The following is a 13,028-nucleotide window of genomic DNA, read 5'->3' on the forward strand; positions in this document are numbered from 1 at the left end:
TCACCTATACCACAAGGTTAACTTAACCTGCTTTACAACTGAACCAGCTTCTGACATGAACCACATATGTTCATGTCGTATGGGGTTCCATTTGTGTCCGACTTTGTTGCAGTCAATCAGTAGGTGGGGTCAAAACACTAGCGTTTCTCTCTCTCGCTTTTTTGTAACGAGTAACTAAACCACACATTGAAAATGTATCGGAGTAAAAGTATGCAATTAAGTTTGGAAATATAGTGAAGTAAAAGTGAAAGTTATCAAAAATTTTCATACTCGAGGAAAGTATGAAGTACTCCAAAATATACTTAAGTAAAGTAGTGAAGTGTTTTTACTTCGTTACTATGCGACACTGACAATCAGTATTTTTTTTAATTGACCAACTTACTGCTACATATCTAGAATTAAAAACATCCATGCACAAATCAATAATTAAAATTGATTATGCAGTAATGTTACTCAGCATCGATTACTCTGTGTATGGAGAGGTCATTGAGATTAAGATGCTATAATCCCATAATGATTTGCAACAATTTTTTTTCCATACAGATAAACTTTCAAACTGATAAAAACTGTTTCTCCAATTGTCAAGTTGATTTTGTTTCATTGATGGAAAATGTTTTAAATACTTTTTAATCACAAAAGTGTCAGATTGTAAATCACATATCTTGGGCTGTCATCCAATGAGCAAGACACACTGATAAGTACGAATTAAATATGATTTTGATATTGGCATGGACTTGGCAGCCTCTTATAGATAAAAGCAAAACAGATGACATAATCTCAATAGACAATATTTGGGTTTTCCTGTAATCATTATGAAAGTATTATTATCAGAAAATCCTAACAGGATGTTGTGGCTTTACGCACTTTTCACCTTTCTTCGAATACATTTCCAGTCTGAAACATTTTTACTTCCAGTAGTTATTATAGTTTCTGATTTTAATCTATATTATACAGCGACTCACAAACACTGCGTCTTCAGATACGCTTTACGGCTAATCTGTTTTGAACTATCCAAATATTTTTCACATGCGTTATTGAGCTTAGTTTTTACAGTGATGTTTGTGTGACAACGAGAAAAAGAATACAGTGAAAATCCAGTCACTGAAGGGGCAATAAATCTGAAGCGGAACTGGCGAAAGGGAAAGTCGGTAGAATGAAAATGATAGGATAAGAGAATGAAGACCTATCACTCTGACTATTTTTCAGGAGCCACGCATAAATGAACCTACAAATAGATGGACATTTCAAGTAATGGCTTTTCCAACTTTTCAAATATAGCATTGGTTTTCAGTTATGAAATAATTTAAAAAAATATATTTTTTGCATTTCCCCTCTTCTTTTGCCTGTGCTATTGGGAAGTGTTTGGCCATAATTATGCTCTCATTCTTTTTAAAACAATCTCAATCCCAAATACAATTAATGATTACATTCATAATCATGGATTGTTAAACAAACTGCTCTAATAATAATAATAATAATAATAATAATAATAATAATAATAATAATAATAGTACTAGCCTGTGTTCTATTTCAATCACATATTCATCGATTTTGTAGAACCTATTGTAGAGCCATTTTAAAATAAAAATCTGAAATATTTTTCTGTCACCAACTTTCTGTCATCAGCTTTTGCATGCAAAGCAGAAATATTGTATTTTGAGATTGAGTAAAAAAAAAAAAAGAGTGGATTTATTTAACTTGAAACCTGGCAAATTCAGCTTCTATACAATATTGTTGTACTTTAAAACATTACAGTAACATGTTCATGAAAGAAAGCCGAGTAAAAGATTTTTACTCTGGTTGTATGTTTTAAATGCAAGACGGCCATATTGGATTTTTGAAGTCAGTGTAAAATAAATTGTGGTTAAAAAACAAAACAAAACAAAATCTTTGTATTGATTTTGAAATATTATTCAGAAAACGATCAGGTTCTTTTAGTATTTACTATTTACTGAGGTTGTGGGTGCTGATAAAAAAACAAAAACAAAAACAAAACAAAAACTTTCACTTGATATAGTAACCGTGTACGTCGTTGTGTCACATAGACGATCTTCGAACAGTGTGTACAGCTGCTGCAAGTCGTGGGGGAGAGGCTGCAAGCAAGCGGACGCGTATGAGGCGAGGAAGTCCGAAGCCTGCTGTTGTCAGGCGAGCGGGATAGTCATGGATAAACCCCGAAACCCTCCGCTTTAGCCCCAGCAAAGGCCGCTCCCGGAGCCGGAAGACGGGCGGAAATCTTCATACTCCTCCGCAGCACCGACGGACACGGCGGAGGGCTTCCTCCGGTTCCTCCCCGCTGGAAGAAATGTGGCTGAACCCGGAGGAAGTTCTGCTGAAAAACGCTCTGAAGCTCTGGGTGACCGTAAGGAGCAACGACTTCTTCCTGCTGCAGAAGAGGAGAGGCCACGGAGAGCACACAAATAAGATAACAGGTAAACAAACACACACACAAAAAGCCCATAAGAAGCAACAGAAGGGGAGCAGGCTCGTGTTGTAGGGTGGGCACGCGCTTTACAGAGGGGGTGGAGGCCGGAGGGAAGCAGGTGAGAAACAATAAAAGTGGAAGGAAGGCTTACAGGTAGACTATCGGTAATCTCGGGGCGTGTGGTTCACGCACTACACAGTTTACAGCGATTATTAAAATCAAAGTCCAGCAAAGCTCGGAGGATTATCTTCTGCTCTGGAGCTGACCTCTTGACAACAGGTAACAGCTTAATGCATAACCTAGCTGTGTCCACGTTGGTCCTTGGCCCTAAGGCCAGGAAAGTTTTTAACCAGACGTGTTTTGCTCTCCTACTCTGTTGAAATGGCCCAAAACAAGAAGTCTGGTCAAAACACACGAAAGAGGACTTAGAAATGTGTCCTTATGCACGTCAAAGTTGCAACACCAAAAGGAGAAGTCCCCGAAGCACCTGCTTAAACGGGTTTTTCTACTGTTGCCTATTTACATCATCATTTAGATGAGCATCAGCATGCCTGCCATGCTTCTGATTTAATTATTTTGCTTTCCTTGAGTAAGGAGTCATCCCCACATTCCTTGAATTATTGACCAATGGAGCAAAGCTGAACCCTCATCCAGTGATCCAGTTTAAAGTTTCTGTCCATTGAAGGGACAGGGGCTCAAACAAAATCAGAGATTCAAAAATTAACACAATATAGAGTACAATAATGCCACAAACATCAGGACTTTTTTTTTTGCATTTTAATCTCTATACTTTTAAACGAGTCATTTTATGCAACTAAGAGACATTTTTGCTCGTTCTTCTTATCAGAATACTTCCAGTCCAGTTAGAATGGTTGAGGAGTGTTTGTGAAAACCAATATTTCTAATTCTGCCACTGAGTTTTTTATTTTGTTCAATTTCGGCCTTTGACTGGGCCCTTTTAACCATTTCATTGCATTTTCTCCCCGTAGGTTTAGGCTTGTTGTCTTCCTGAAATCTCCAAACACACAAGACACTTTTCAGATTTTTTTGTTGTTGTTTTTTTGCTAGTGAAAAATGTATAATTCATGTCTAATTTTCCTTTTACTTCAAAAGTATGTGCTGCTTTTTGTTGTTGCTCTGTCACTTAAAATTCCAATAAAATACATTAAAGCCTTTTTGGTGATGTGAAAAGTTCAAGGAGTTTGCAAGGCAAGGGCAAACTATGAGTTAACAACAATAACGTCCAGACACACTGTCTTTACTGGAACTTCTTTGTGGCTTCGGTGAAAAATCCCCCTTGGAAACTGACTTCCAGCTGTAATTCACTATCAGACAATAACAGGGTTTGGGAGTTTTTCTGACACTTTGCTGCACGGGGCTGAAAACGTTGCTTTCCTTAAACCAGGTGTTGGTTACAGATGCAGCCTGTCCATCTGCGCGTCACAATGCGGCCTGTTTGCCGCTTCCTCTAACTGGTTTCCTTTCTCTAATTGGTTTCTGTGCATCAGGGCTGAACTGACTCCCTGGAAGTTGGTCCCTACAGTCATATGAGCGGCACACACACTTCACACACTGCCTTCTTTATGTGCCATCTTCCTCCTTCTGCAAAATCCCATTTGGAGCTTCTTTTTTCCTCTCTCTCTCATTCTGTGTCTCTGTCTCTCTGTGTCTCTCTCTCTCTCTCTCTCTCTCTCTCTGTCTTTCTCTCTCATAAAACAGAATAGTGGGAACTTCCTGGTTGGGCTTCACTAAATATGTGTTTGTTCCTGTTGTTCCCATGGCAAAAAGGGTGAAAGGTCAAGTCCTGATGTCTTGTTGTTCAGGATTAACTATTTCATTGTCCTCAGCTTTAGTTTTCCCGTTCCAGTAGCAAACAAGGAAACCTACTGTACAGCGTATGAAATGAGCGTATTTAAAAAAAAAAAAAAACTTTTAGTTTTCCATTAATTCTTACATTAAAATCTCACATTTCAGAGGATTTTATTTGATGAAAGCAAAATAATGTATTATTGACAAGAGGAAGGAACATCCTACAGTCTTAAAGTTTTTGAAAAAAAAAAGTTTTCACTGTATGTGCTTAGCTGCTTTTTACTCTTCCTCTGATTAAATCCCAGTGCAACCAATTTCTTTAGAAATCACTTTTTTTATTTTTTAATAGCCCACCTTTGTTGTGGTGTTTAATCTTAGTATGAATCCAGTGTCTCTGTGAAGGCCTCTGAGGTTTGGTAGAGTATTAGTGAAGCTAAAAGCAGAGTTGGATAATAAAACAATTTGGGAAAACCTGTTGTCAGGGCGACACTCTCAAGAAAACTTGCTAAGTCCAGTGGTTGGGTGCCATTGCAGTCATTCATCCAGCAGCCCGTCGTGTTTTTGAGTTAAAAAATGTTCAAAGTTGACGGGAAATTTGAAAATATCACTTGATAATCATGTGTTATTGAAAGATTGGAACATTAACACCTGAACACCAACTATAAAGTCTTGAAAAAATGCAAACATTAAAAAAAAAACTTAAATACATAAGCAATGCTTAGCCTAGAAGAAACACTGGGGGAAACCCTGGCTCTGCTGTAATATTTCCAAAATAAAGTAATAATTTTATGACTTTATTCCGAATAAAAAGTCCTATTATGACTTTATTCTACTAATACAACTTTATTTTCGTAATTTACTTAATTTTTTTTTTTTTTAGTGTGGCCCTAATTATACCAAACAAACAGCAATAGAATGGGTGAGATTATTATCAGGAAATAAATTTACTTAAGTTTTTTAACGAAGCTTGAAAAAACATGAATGTTTTTACTGGTCTTTTCTGTCCAACGTATGAACACGTTTGATCTGTTTTACAGAGAAGATTGGAGAAGAATTTCAGTTTCTAGATCTGCGACACTGGTTGAAATGTAGGCGCGTTTCTCTCTCAAAACTGAAAACAAACCTCGGGCCCCTGCATCACACCAACACATTCAGCAGGGCTGCTGAGAGGAGCTGGGAAGCGAAACATCTGCAGCCTTTCAGCCTGTTGATCTCATACAACTCCCCTCTTTTCCCCCCTTAAAGTCAAGGGTACTCCATCTTGTCTAATTCTCAGATACAATGCAGACAAATTAAAGCTTATATTTAGCTTCTTAGAGACGCGATAGTTGACGTTCGGGTTTCAGTCGTCACAGCGGCGCGTTCAGGCGGCGGTCGGTGCGTGCAGATGGGTTTCCTTCTTTCAGCAGAGTAAAAGCTTTTCTGGGGTTGTGGTGGCAAACAGATGGTTTCGTGTTGCCAGGCTGCTGGTCTCTGCAGCTTCAGAAACTGAAGTTGGGCTTTAAATTTGCCTGAGAGCCTTAAGTACCTGCTGGCAAAGACTTCTGCAAACTTTGCTTATACTGTGGTACTTGGTTAAAGTTTCTTGTTGTAGATTTCTGCACTCAGCTTTCAACATCTCCTGATGTCCGATCTGTTCCTGTTCTGTCTAGATGTTTCAGTTTTTATTTGTTCGTTCACCAGACCATACGAGGGGTGGAAATAGCAAAGATGGAGATCTGCTCACCTTCATCGTGTGCCGTCATCAGAGCTTTGAAATGCAGCTGCTGCATTCTGGGTACAACTCAGACGGCTCAAAAGGCTCGGAGATTAAAGTTGAGCTGGACTGGGGCTTAAAACGTAGCACTGTGGTTTGTTTCAGAGACCGCTAAGGGTTTGAAGCAAACCTGAGCACAGAGACGGCCTCTTATGTTGGAGTTTGTTGGTTTAAACCATAGTAACACTTCACTGCTGACTGAAGTGTGACCTTGGTGTAGAAAGAGACCTGCAGTAAAGACAGACACTAAAGTGTTTACAGCTCGATCCAACGATGCTGAGACATCATGCAGTCACAGCGCTTGAGTTTTTGTTTTTTGTTTGACATTTGTCCATTTTATTTGGATTATATGTAATAGAAAGCCTGGGTTGCAGGTAATTATGAAGTGGAAGGAAATGTTGCTGAATTTACATGCTTTTTTTTTTTTTTTACAAATGCAAATCTGAAAACTACAGCATGCATTTGCATTCACCCCTTCTGAGTCAAAACGAAGTGGCATGTTTTTCTGCAAGTCTTTCAGCATGTCTCTGACAGCTTTGTACGACTAGAGGAAACCACTTTACCTTTTTTATTTTTTATCTTTTGTAAAATAGCCCCGTTAGACTGGACAGAGAGGATTTGTGCGCTGTTCTAAAACCTAAACACTTTGCTCTAAGCGGTGATGCCATGTTCATCTCCATCCATCTTTTTATCAACTCTGACCAGGTACTCTGTTTTTGCGGAAGAATAACACGCACTACTTTTTTTCTTAACATGCTTAGCAATAAACTTAAGTCTAGTGGAATGACCAGAACAGTCTGGCTTTTTGTGAAAATACGAAAGGATATGTGAACGTAAAAAAGAATATCCTAAATTGTTGGGTGAATCTTTTTCTATTTTGATGTCTAGAGACAATTTTCAGCAGTTCTAGCAACAATAACTGTATGTGAGCCACGTTACCACGTCTGTTTTTGAGTTAAAGTTGCCAAATCTTTGTTGTTGTACATACTATGAAAAACAAAATATGCTTTTCCAAAGTTGTAGTCTTTGAATTGTGCATAATGTTTTTGGCAAATTTCATGCATCATCTTGTTTGATAATGCTTGAAACTTTCACTGTAAGATGTTCTTTAACAGTTTCTTTCCGCATCAGCTATTTGTCCTGGCAGACATACCGCAAAAAATCATTCCCAGGGCCACAAATGGCCCATGCGCCGCACTTTGGACACCTTTGGTTTACACCCATTTCAAAACGGCTGCAATTTCAAAAAGCTATTTTACAGAATCCGTTCCAGTCGACATTGTTTAAGATAACGGTTTTAGTGACTGATGTGATAAAAATAAAGCAGTGTAGGTTTAATATCCTCGTATTTCAATATCCTGCATCTTTTAGGTAGACAGGATGTCTGGCTCATGGACAAACTGAGGGCCAGTTTTGCAGGAGAGGAGCCTGAAACCAAAGAATCTGCCTCTCATCCTGTTTTTAGAGACCTTGGAAGCCGCCCCTAAACCTGCAGTGTGAGAGCGAATCCCTCCGCTGGACGAGGGAGCAGTCAGTCGAGAGTGGTCGTTTCCAACCGTTTGTCGATTTAACTGCTGCGCTGCATTGATGCGTTAATGATGGTGGCCTTTTGAGGTGCTAAAGAGGCACTTTAGCCATTGATGGCTGCTTTTGTAAGCGAACCGTTTCTATTCGCCTGAAAATTCAGAGCCATGAAACTGTTTAAATTAGTTTTTGCGGGGGAAGTTTAATCTTCTGAGCATCTGTTGAAGCAGATGACCTAAAGGTTTCTTTTCACTGAATCCGACTTTTATTAGGAGAAGCTACTAAACAATTAGAACCTATTAACCAACATGGGTTCGGTCTTCATTTAGCAAATGTATTTACTTTACAAATCCATGACAAACATGAATTAGCTCATTTTTACAAATATTTTTTTTATCCATAACAAGCTTCGAAAATCATAAAATCAACAGTTGACACGAGCGGCATTTCCATCAGCATGCGTCTGTACTGTTATTTAGAACAGAAATCAGATGCTTTGTTTTCTTGCATTGGTTAATATCTGGTGTGGGAAACGGTCATCATAACTCGACATTTCTGGTGACTATGAATCTGATCTCTGCACCAGATTGGAGACATTTTTAGCATGTTCATCCTTACAGCAAAGCTTAATCTCTAGTTGTTTCCTCATTTGAAATTCTTGCTTCTTCTGCATTTTTATTGAACAGGTTCATGAGCAGACGTTGAGAGCGCCTTCATTTTGTTCCTTTTTTTTGTTGTTTAGCTTTTTATAACCGGTTGTCTCATGCATTTTGTGCAAATTTGTGCATAAATATTCTTATTTGATTAGATTTAGTAAAGTAATATTAATTTTTGCTGCTCCGTTCTTCATAGAGGACCACTGGAAGTATAACAAGCTTATATTAGTTGGGCTATTTGCTCATGTAACAATCTCACTACCAGTTGCTCAACATGCCACAATTGACTCAGTCATGGATGACACCATTTAGTTTCCACATCACGACTGCTTGCATTTTCATAAGGAGAAATATTCTCAAAAGCTCAATTTTCTTCAAGGGAAAAGTGAGACTCTGGTTGTGTGCAGCAATAGATGTGGGAGGGACAATCCTGTATTACTTTTTGCTCCTAATACCTGGAGAATATTCTGGTTCGTCCAGCTCTTTCTCCTGACTCATCGACTGTAGGCCGTGACAAAAGTTTAGCAGGTCCAAAACCACAACTTCATAAAACTTTATTTGGCTCTTTAACAGAAAAACATGGGCTTAAATTCATTATTTAAATTTTTTCCTCAATGAAAGATCAGTTTGTTGGTGTTTACTTTGTATGAGTTGCCTGTTACATGTTACATGAATGAGTTTTTAATATGAATATCAAAATGAACATCACATCCTACTGAGATCTTCCTCTGGAATCCAGGACTTAATTTCTTCTTCTTGTGATGTCTGCAGGTCTCCTGGTCGGGGCGCTGGACACGGTGCTGGACTCCAATGCCAGGGTCACACCGTTCCGCATCCTGCTGCAGGTTCCCAACTCCCAAGTCAGCTGGGTCATCGCCAGCGGTGAGTAGAACCAGAATTTTCTTAACATTTCCCGTCTGTTAGCTTCTAGCACGGTGCAAAAACATTTGACATGTTTTTCTGCCGCTTCATCCAACAGGAGCCGCCATAGAGGAGGTGAACAAGCACTGGGACTGGCTGGTCCACAACTTGCTCCAGTCTTTGTCTGTGTTTGAGAACAAAGAGGATGCTGCCAGCTTTGTCAAGGGAAAAGTCAAGGTGTGAACCACGCCCATGTTTGTATAAAAAAAAAGCAACGCTCAAAGTGTGAGCTTCAGGTAACGAGCACAGGTGATGTCCGGTGCAGGGCCTCATCGCAGAGGAGGTTCGGGGGCGTCAGGCCGCCCAGGAGGAGGATCCAGAGAAGTTCAGAGAGGCCCTTCTGAAGTTTGAGCTGCACTTCGGCCTCCCTTCGTCAGAGAAGCTGGTGACCTACTACTCCTGCTGCTGCTGGAAGGGCCGGGTGCCTCGGCAGGGCTTCCTCTACCTCAGCGTCAACCACATGGCCTTCTACTCGTTCCTGCTGGGAAAAGAAGGTATGAGCACCAAACGGATGCGTTCACACCAGCCCTGTTTAGTCGTCTTTAGTCAAACTCTAGTTCGTTTGCTTAGAAAGACTGGAGCACCTTTTCAATCGACTGATAAAAGGGAACTCTGGTATACCTACAAACCTCGGTCTCGGTCTGGTTGAAGTGAACAATGGCACGATTCGAATGAACATGCGAATGCAAGTGGACTGGAGACCACGCCAAAAACATTAAGTAGACTACAGCATAGGGCATTCTGGGTAAATACAATCAAAACAACATGAGAGGCTAGCGCAGGGGTGGGCAACTCCAGGCCTCGAGGGCAACTTTTAGATGTGTCTCAACTTCAACACACCTGAGTCAAATAATGAGGTCGTTAGCAGGACTCAGAGAGAACCTGACTGCACTGACGAGGTGATTCAGCTGTTGGATTCAAGTGTGTTGGATCAGGAGACATCTACCTCTAGCGTAGAGGTAGCGAGGACCAGGATTGCCCACCCCTGGTCTAGCGCTAACGGGAGAAATGATTTGTGGTCTTTTACCAACAACAGAATAGAAATCCTGCCACTGCTAAAATCTGATGCTGCTCCGTTTTTGTTTTTATTTCACAAAGAAGGAAGTTATTCTCACTGCCTTCTTCAAAGGTTCTTGGAGCAGCGCCACCACAGGCGAGGAGGGGAACAAGTTTTTCAGAAGCTTTTGTTTGTTTGACCAAGTGCAGGGTAAAAGTCTCGGCAGCTGAAAAAATGACAGATTGCAATTTTATTTACCGAATTATTGTGTGAAAAACCCTTTCTCCCAAGGGTTCAGTCGGAGCAAAAAAAGTCTAAATATTCTATTAATGTTAACGGAGCTGCTTGACCCGATGCTCGTCTGCCTTCCCCAGTGAAGTTTGTGATTCCCTGGGCGGAGGTGACGCGGCTGGAGCGGGTCTCCACCGCTCTGATGACCGAAGCCATCCGGGTCACCACCCGAAAGCGGCAGAGGGAGTTCTCCATGTTCCTCAACCTGGACGAGGCCTTCGGGGTCATGGGTCAGCTGGCTGACATTACCCTCAGGCGGCTGTTGGACAGCGTGGGCCTGGAGCTGGACCGAGTGCTGCAGCAGACGGCACGCATCACCAAGAGGTCAGGGCTGCTGCAGCGTTTTTGTTTAAGAAGCTTCTGGAACGACTGACGCAAAAATAAAAAAAGATTTAGAAGTTTAATGGCAGAGTCTAGTCTAATACCAAAAACATTCAATAATTTTCTTCTTTTATTGGTTTAAAATATTTTTGCATCAGTTATGTGTTCAAAATATCAAGCAAAAGTCTGATGCCTCTCAACTAAAACCTGCACACAATCTAATGAATCCACCAGGGAAAATTGAACAAATGACTTTTGAAGCAAGTTGTTATTATTAGGGTTTAATGGTTTCTATTTCAGCATGAGATCAAAACTGAAAGAAGGAAGAAGGAAAAAAAATAAACCGGTTGCACACACTGACCACAAAGACGCCAAACTGGAAGAAAACAGGAACTAGGAAATTAACATGCTGCAAAAAAAGATAACGGTGAGATGGATACATATTGCACTTGTACATAATTAGCAATTTTTATATTTTATTATTCCAAATTGCAATTAATCTTTTTTTTTATGAAACTATAAAAAAATAACTTGAGTCACTAAAGGTACATTTCTTTCAATTTTTTTGACTTTTTTTTTTCTTTTCCTTGCACAAGCGTAATCTTAATCATCAGCCTTTCAGAACGTGACTTTTTAACACATAAGTTTTCATTTGTACCCTAAACTCAAAGACAAGAAAAAATTCACCCAAAACATGGAAACGCACTGCATTACTAAGATTGAAAATGTGAGAAATTCAGAGATCAAAACATTTTGATTTGATAAGATGATGATACTTTCAGGAAGTTTCATAATCTAAAAGCAGTTCAGACACTTCCGACACAGTGGAAGCACTCTGAAGGGCCATAACCTCTGCTGACATTGAATCAAGAAGCTTCCTGTATTTTAGAGTCAATAAAGAGACTGGCTTTATAAAAAAGTGACATGAAGGCTGAAAAAGTGTTTGAAGAGCAGAAAGCAATGTCAAACTAAATGTGACTTTAATAGATTTAATGGTGTGTGGAAAAATAAAACTAAACTTTTTACAAGATTGAATGGGACGACTGCTCTAGTGGATATCACAAAAATAAAACTACAAAAAATAAAGATTATGTATAAAAATGTTGCTGAGACTTTTAAGGTGACGTCGTGCTTCGGAAACATACTAAAAGTAGACCACAAACGTCTTTATATTTTGTTTAATTGCAACAATAAAAAAGCTCAAGCTCCATCAGATAGAAAGGGGAGCATCTGTTACAGATTCTCAATAAGATTTAGGTTTGAACTTTGACTGGGCCACCATCCTGATTGGAAGGCAAAGCTCGTTTTCTTCCAGCATCATATAGTCTGTATCTCCATCCACCTCCCCTTTAAATACTTTAATCACAGACATTCAATTTTGCAGTAAGTCTGTCGTAATTTATTTTTCTTGCGGGACTTTTCTGTCAGGTAAAAATTTCAATCCGACTCAAACATTTTTATTCTGTTCTGTGACTCGATGATGATGATGCTACCGCTAACTAGCTCCTAATGAACACTTGCTAGCTAACTTTTGGTGTCTAAAATTTGCAAGGGTAAATTATTGCCAGCTGGCCGAATGATATTCACCATTGCCACCGGCTAACTTCAAACAATACGACAAAATAAAATATGAAATTTTCTTTTGTACACTTCTGTTGGGACACAGGTCTTAAATTTCATTCACAGTGGTCTTAAAAAAGTGTATCCCCTTTATTTCCAAAATCACAAAACTTTTAATCTGATCTAATTCTCAGGTTCACCTGTCTGTGACCGTCTTCTCCTCTCCTTCAGAATCTTGGAGGAACAGGCAATCAGACAGTACGTCTTGGCCTTGTACCGACTCCCGCGCTCGGAGAAGCTGTACGAGGTGGCGCCGTGCTCGGTGTGGACGCCGCACAGCCGCTCCCACACGGCCGGGACGCTCTACACCACCGACAGCTATCTGTGTTTCTCCAGCAGAGAGGAGGGCAGCTGCACTCTGCTCATCCCGCTCTCTGAGGTACCGAACATGTCGTCGTCTTCTTCTGTATGTAGATTGTTGGACAAACCTGACCAAATAATTACTGTACGATGTTCTTACAGAAGAAAAGCCAGCTTTTAATCAACACACAGTTTTTTGTTATTACAAAGTGCAAGGCTTGAAAAGATGCGGAAATCATTTTTATTGTTTATATGTACAGTTTATCTTAGCCAGTCTGCCTTTTTGTCAAGCTTTAATTGACCTATACTGGTATTATCCCATTCCAACTTCTCTTTAACAACTATAAGCAGGGGTGAAAGTAGTTTTAAATTCTTGGTGGTACTATGATCAAAAAAAAAATAAAATAA

General features: G+C 39.8%; 1 protein-coding gene across 1 annotated transcript in view; it reads left to right on the forward strand.

The window, feature by feature from the left end:
- Positions 1 to 2,040: 2,040 nt before the first annotated feature.
- Positions 2,041 to 13,028, forward strand: part of tbc1d8 (TBC1 domain family member 8) — a 24,272-nt gene continuing 13,284 nt past the window's right edge. The window contains exons 1-6 of the mRNA XM_008432308.1: positions 2,041 to 2,432; positions 8,942 to 9,052; positions 9,150 to 9,268; positions 9,357 to 9,585; positions 10,463 to 10,703; positions 12,492 to 12,699. Of these exons, the coding sequence (XP_008430530.1) occupies positions 2,306 to 2,432; positions 8,942 to 9,052; positions 9,150 to 9,268; positions 9,357 to 9,585; positions 10,463 to 10,703; positions 12,492 to 12,699 (1,035 nt within the window). The 5' untranslated portion in view covers positions 2,041 to 2,305. The remainder of the gene's footprint in view (positions 2,433 to 8,941; positions 9,053 to 9,149; positions 9,269 to 9,356; positions 9,586 to 10,462; positions 10,704 to 12,491; positions 12,700 to 13,028) is intronic.

This window comes from Poecilia reticulata, linkage group LG2 (assembly GCF_000633615.1).
Source record: "Poecilia reticulata strain Guanapo linkage group LG2, Guppy_female_1.0+MT, whole genome shotgun sequence".
NCBI lineage: Eukaryota > Metazoa > Chordata > Actinopteri > Cyprinodontiformes > Poeciliidae > Poecilia > Poecilia reticulata.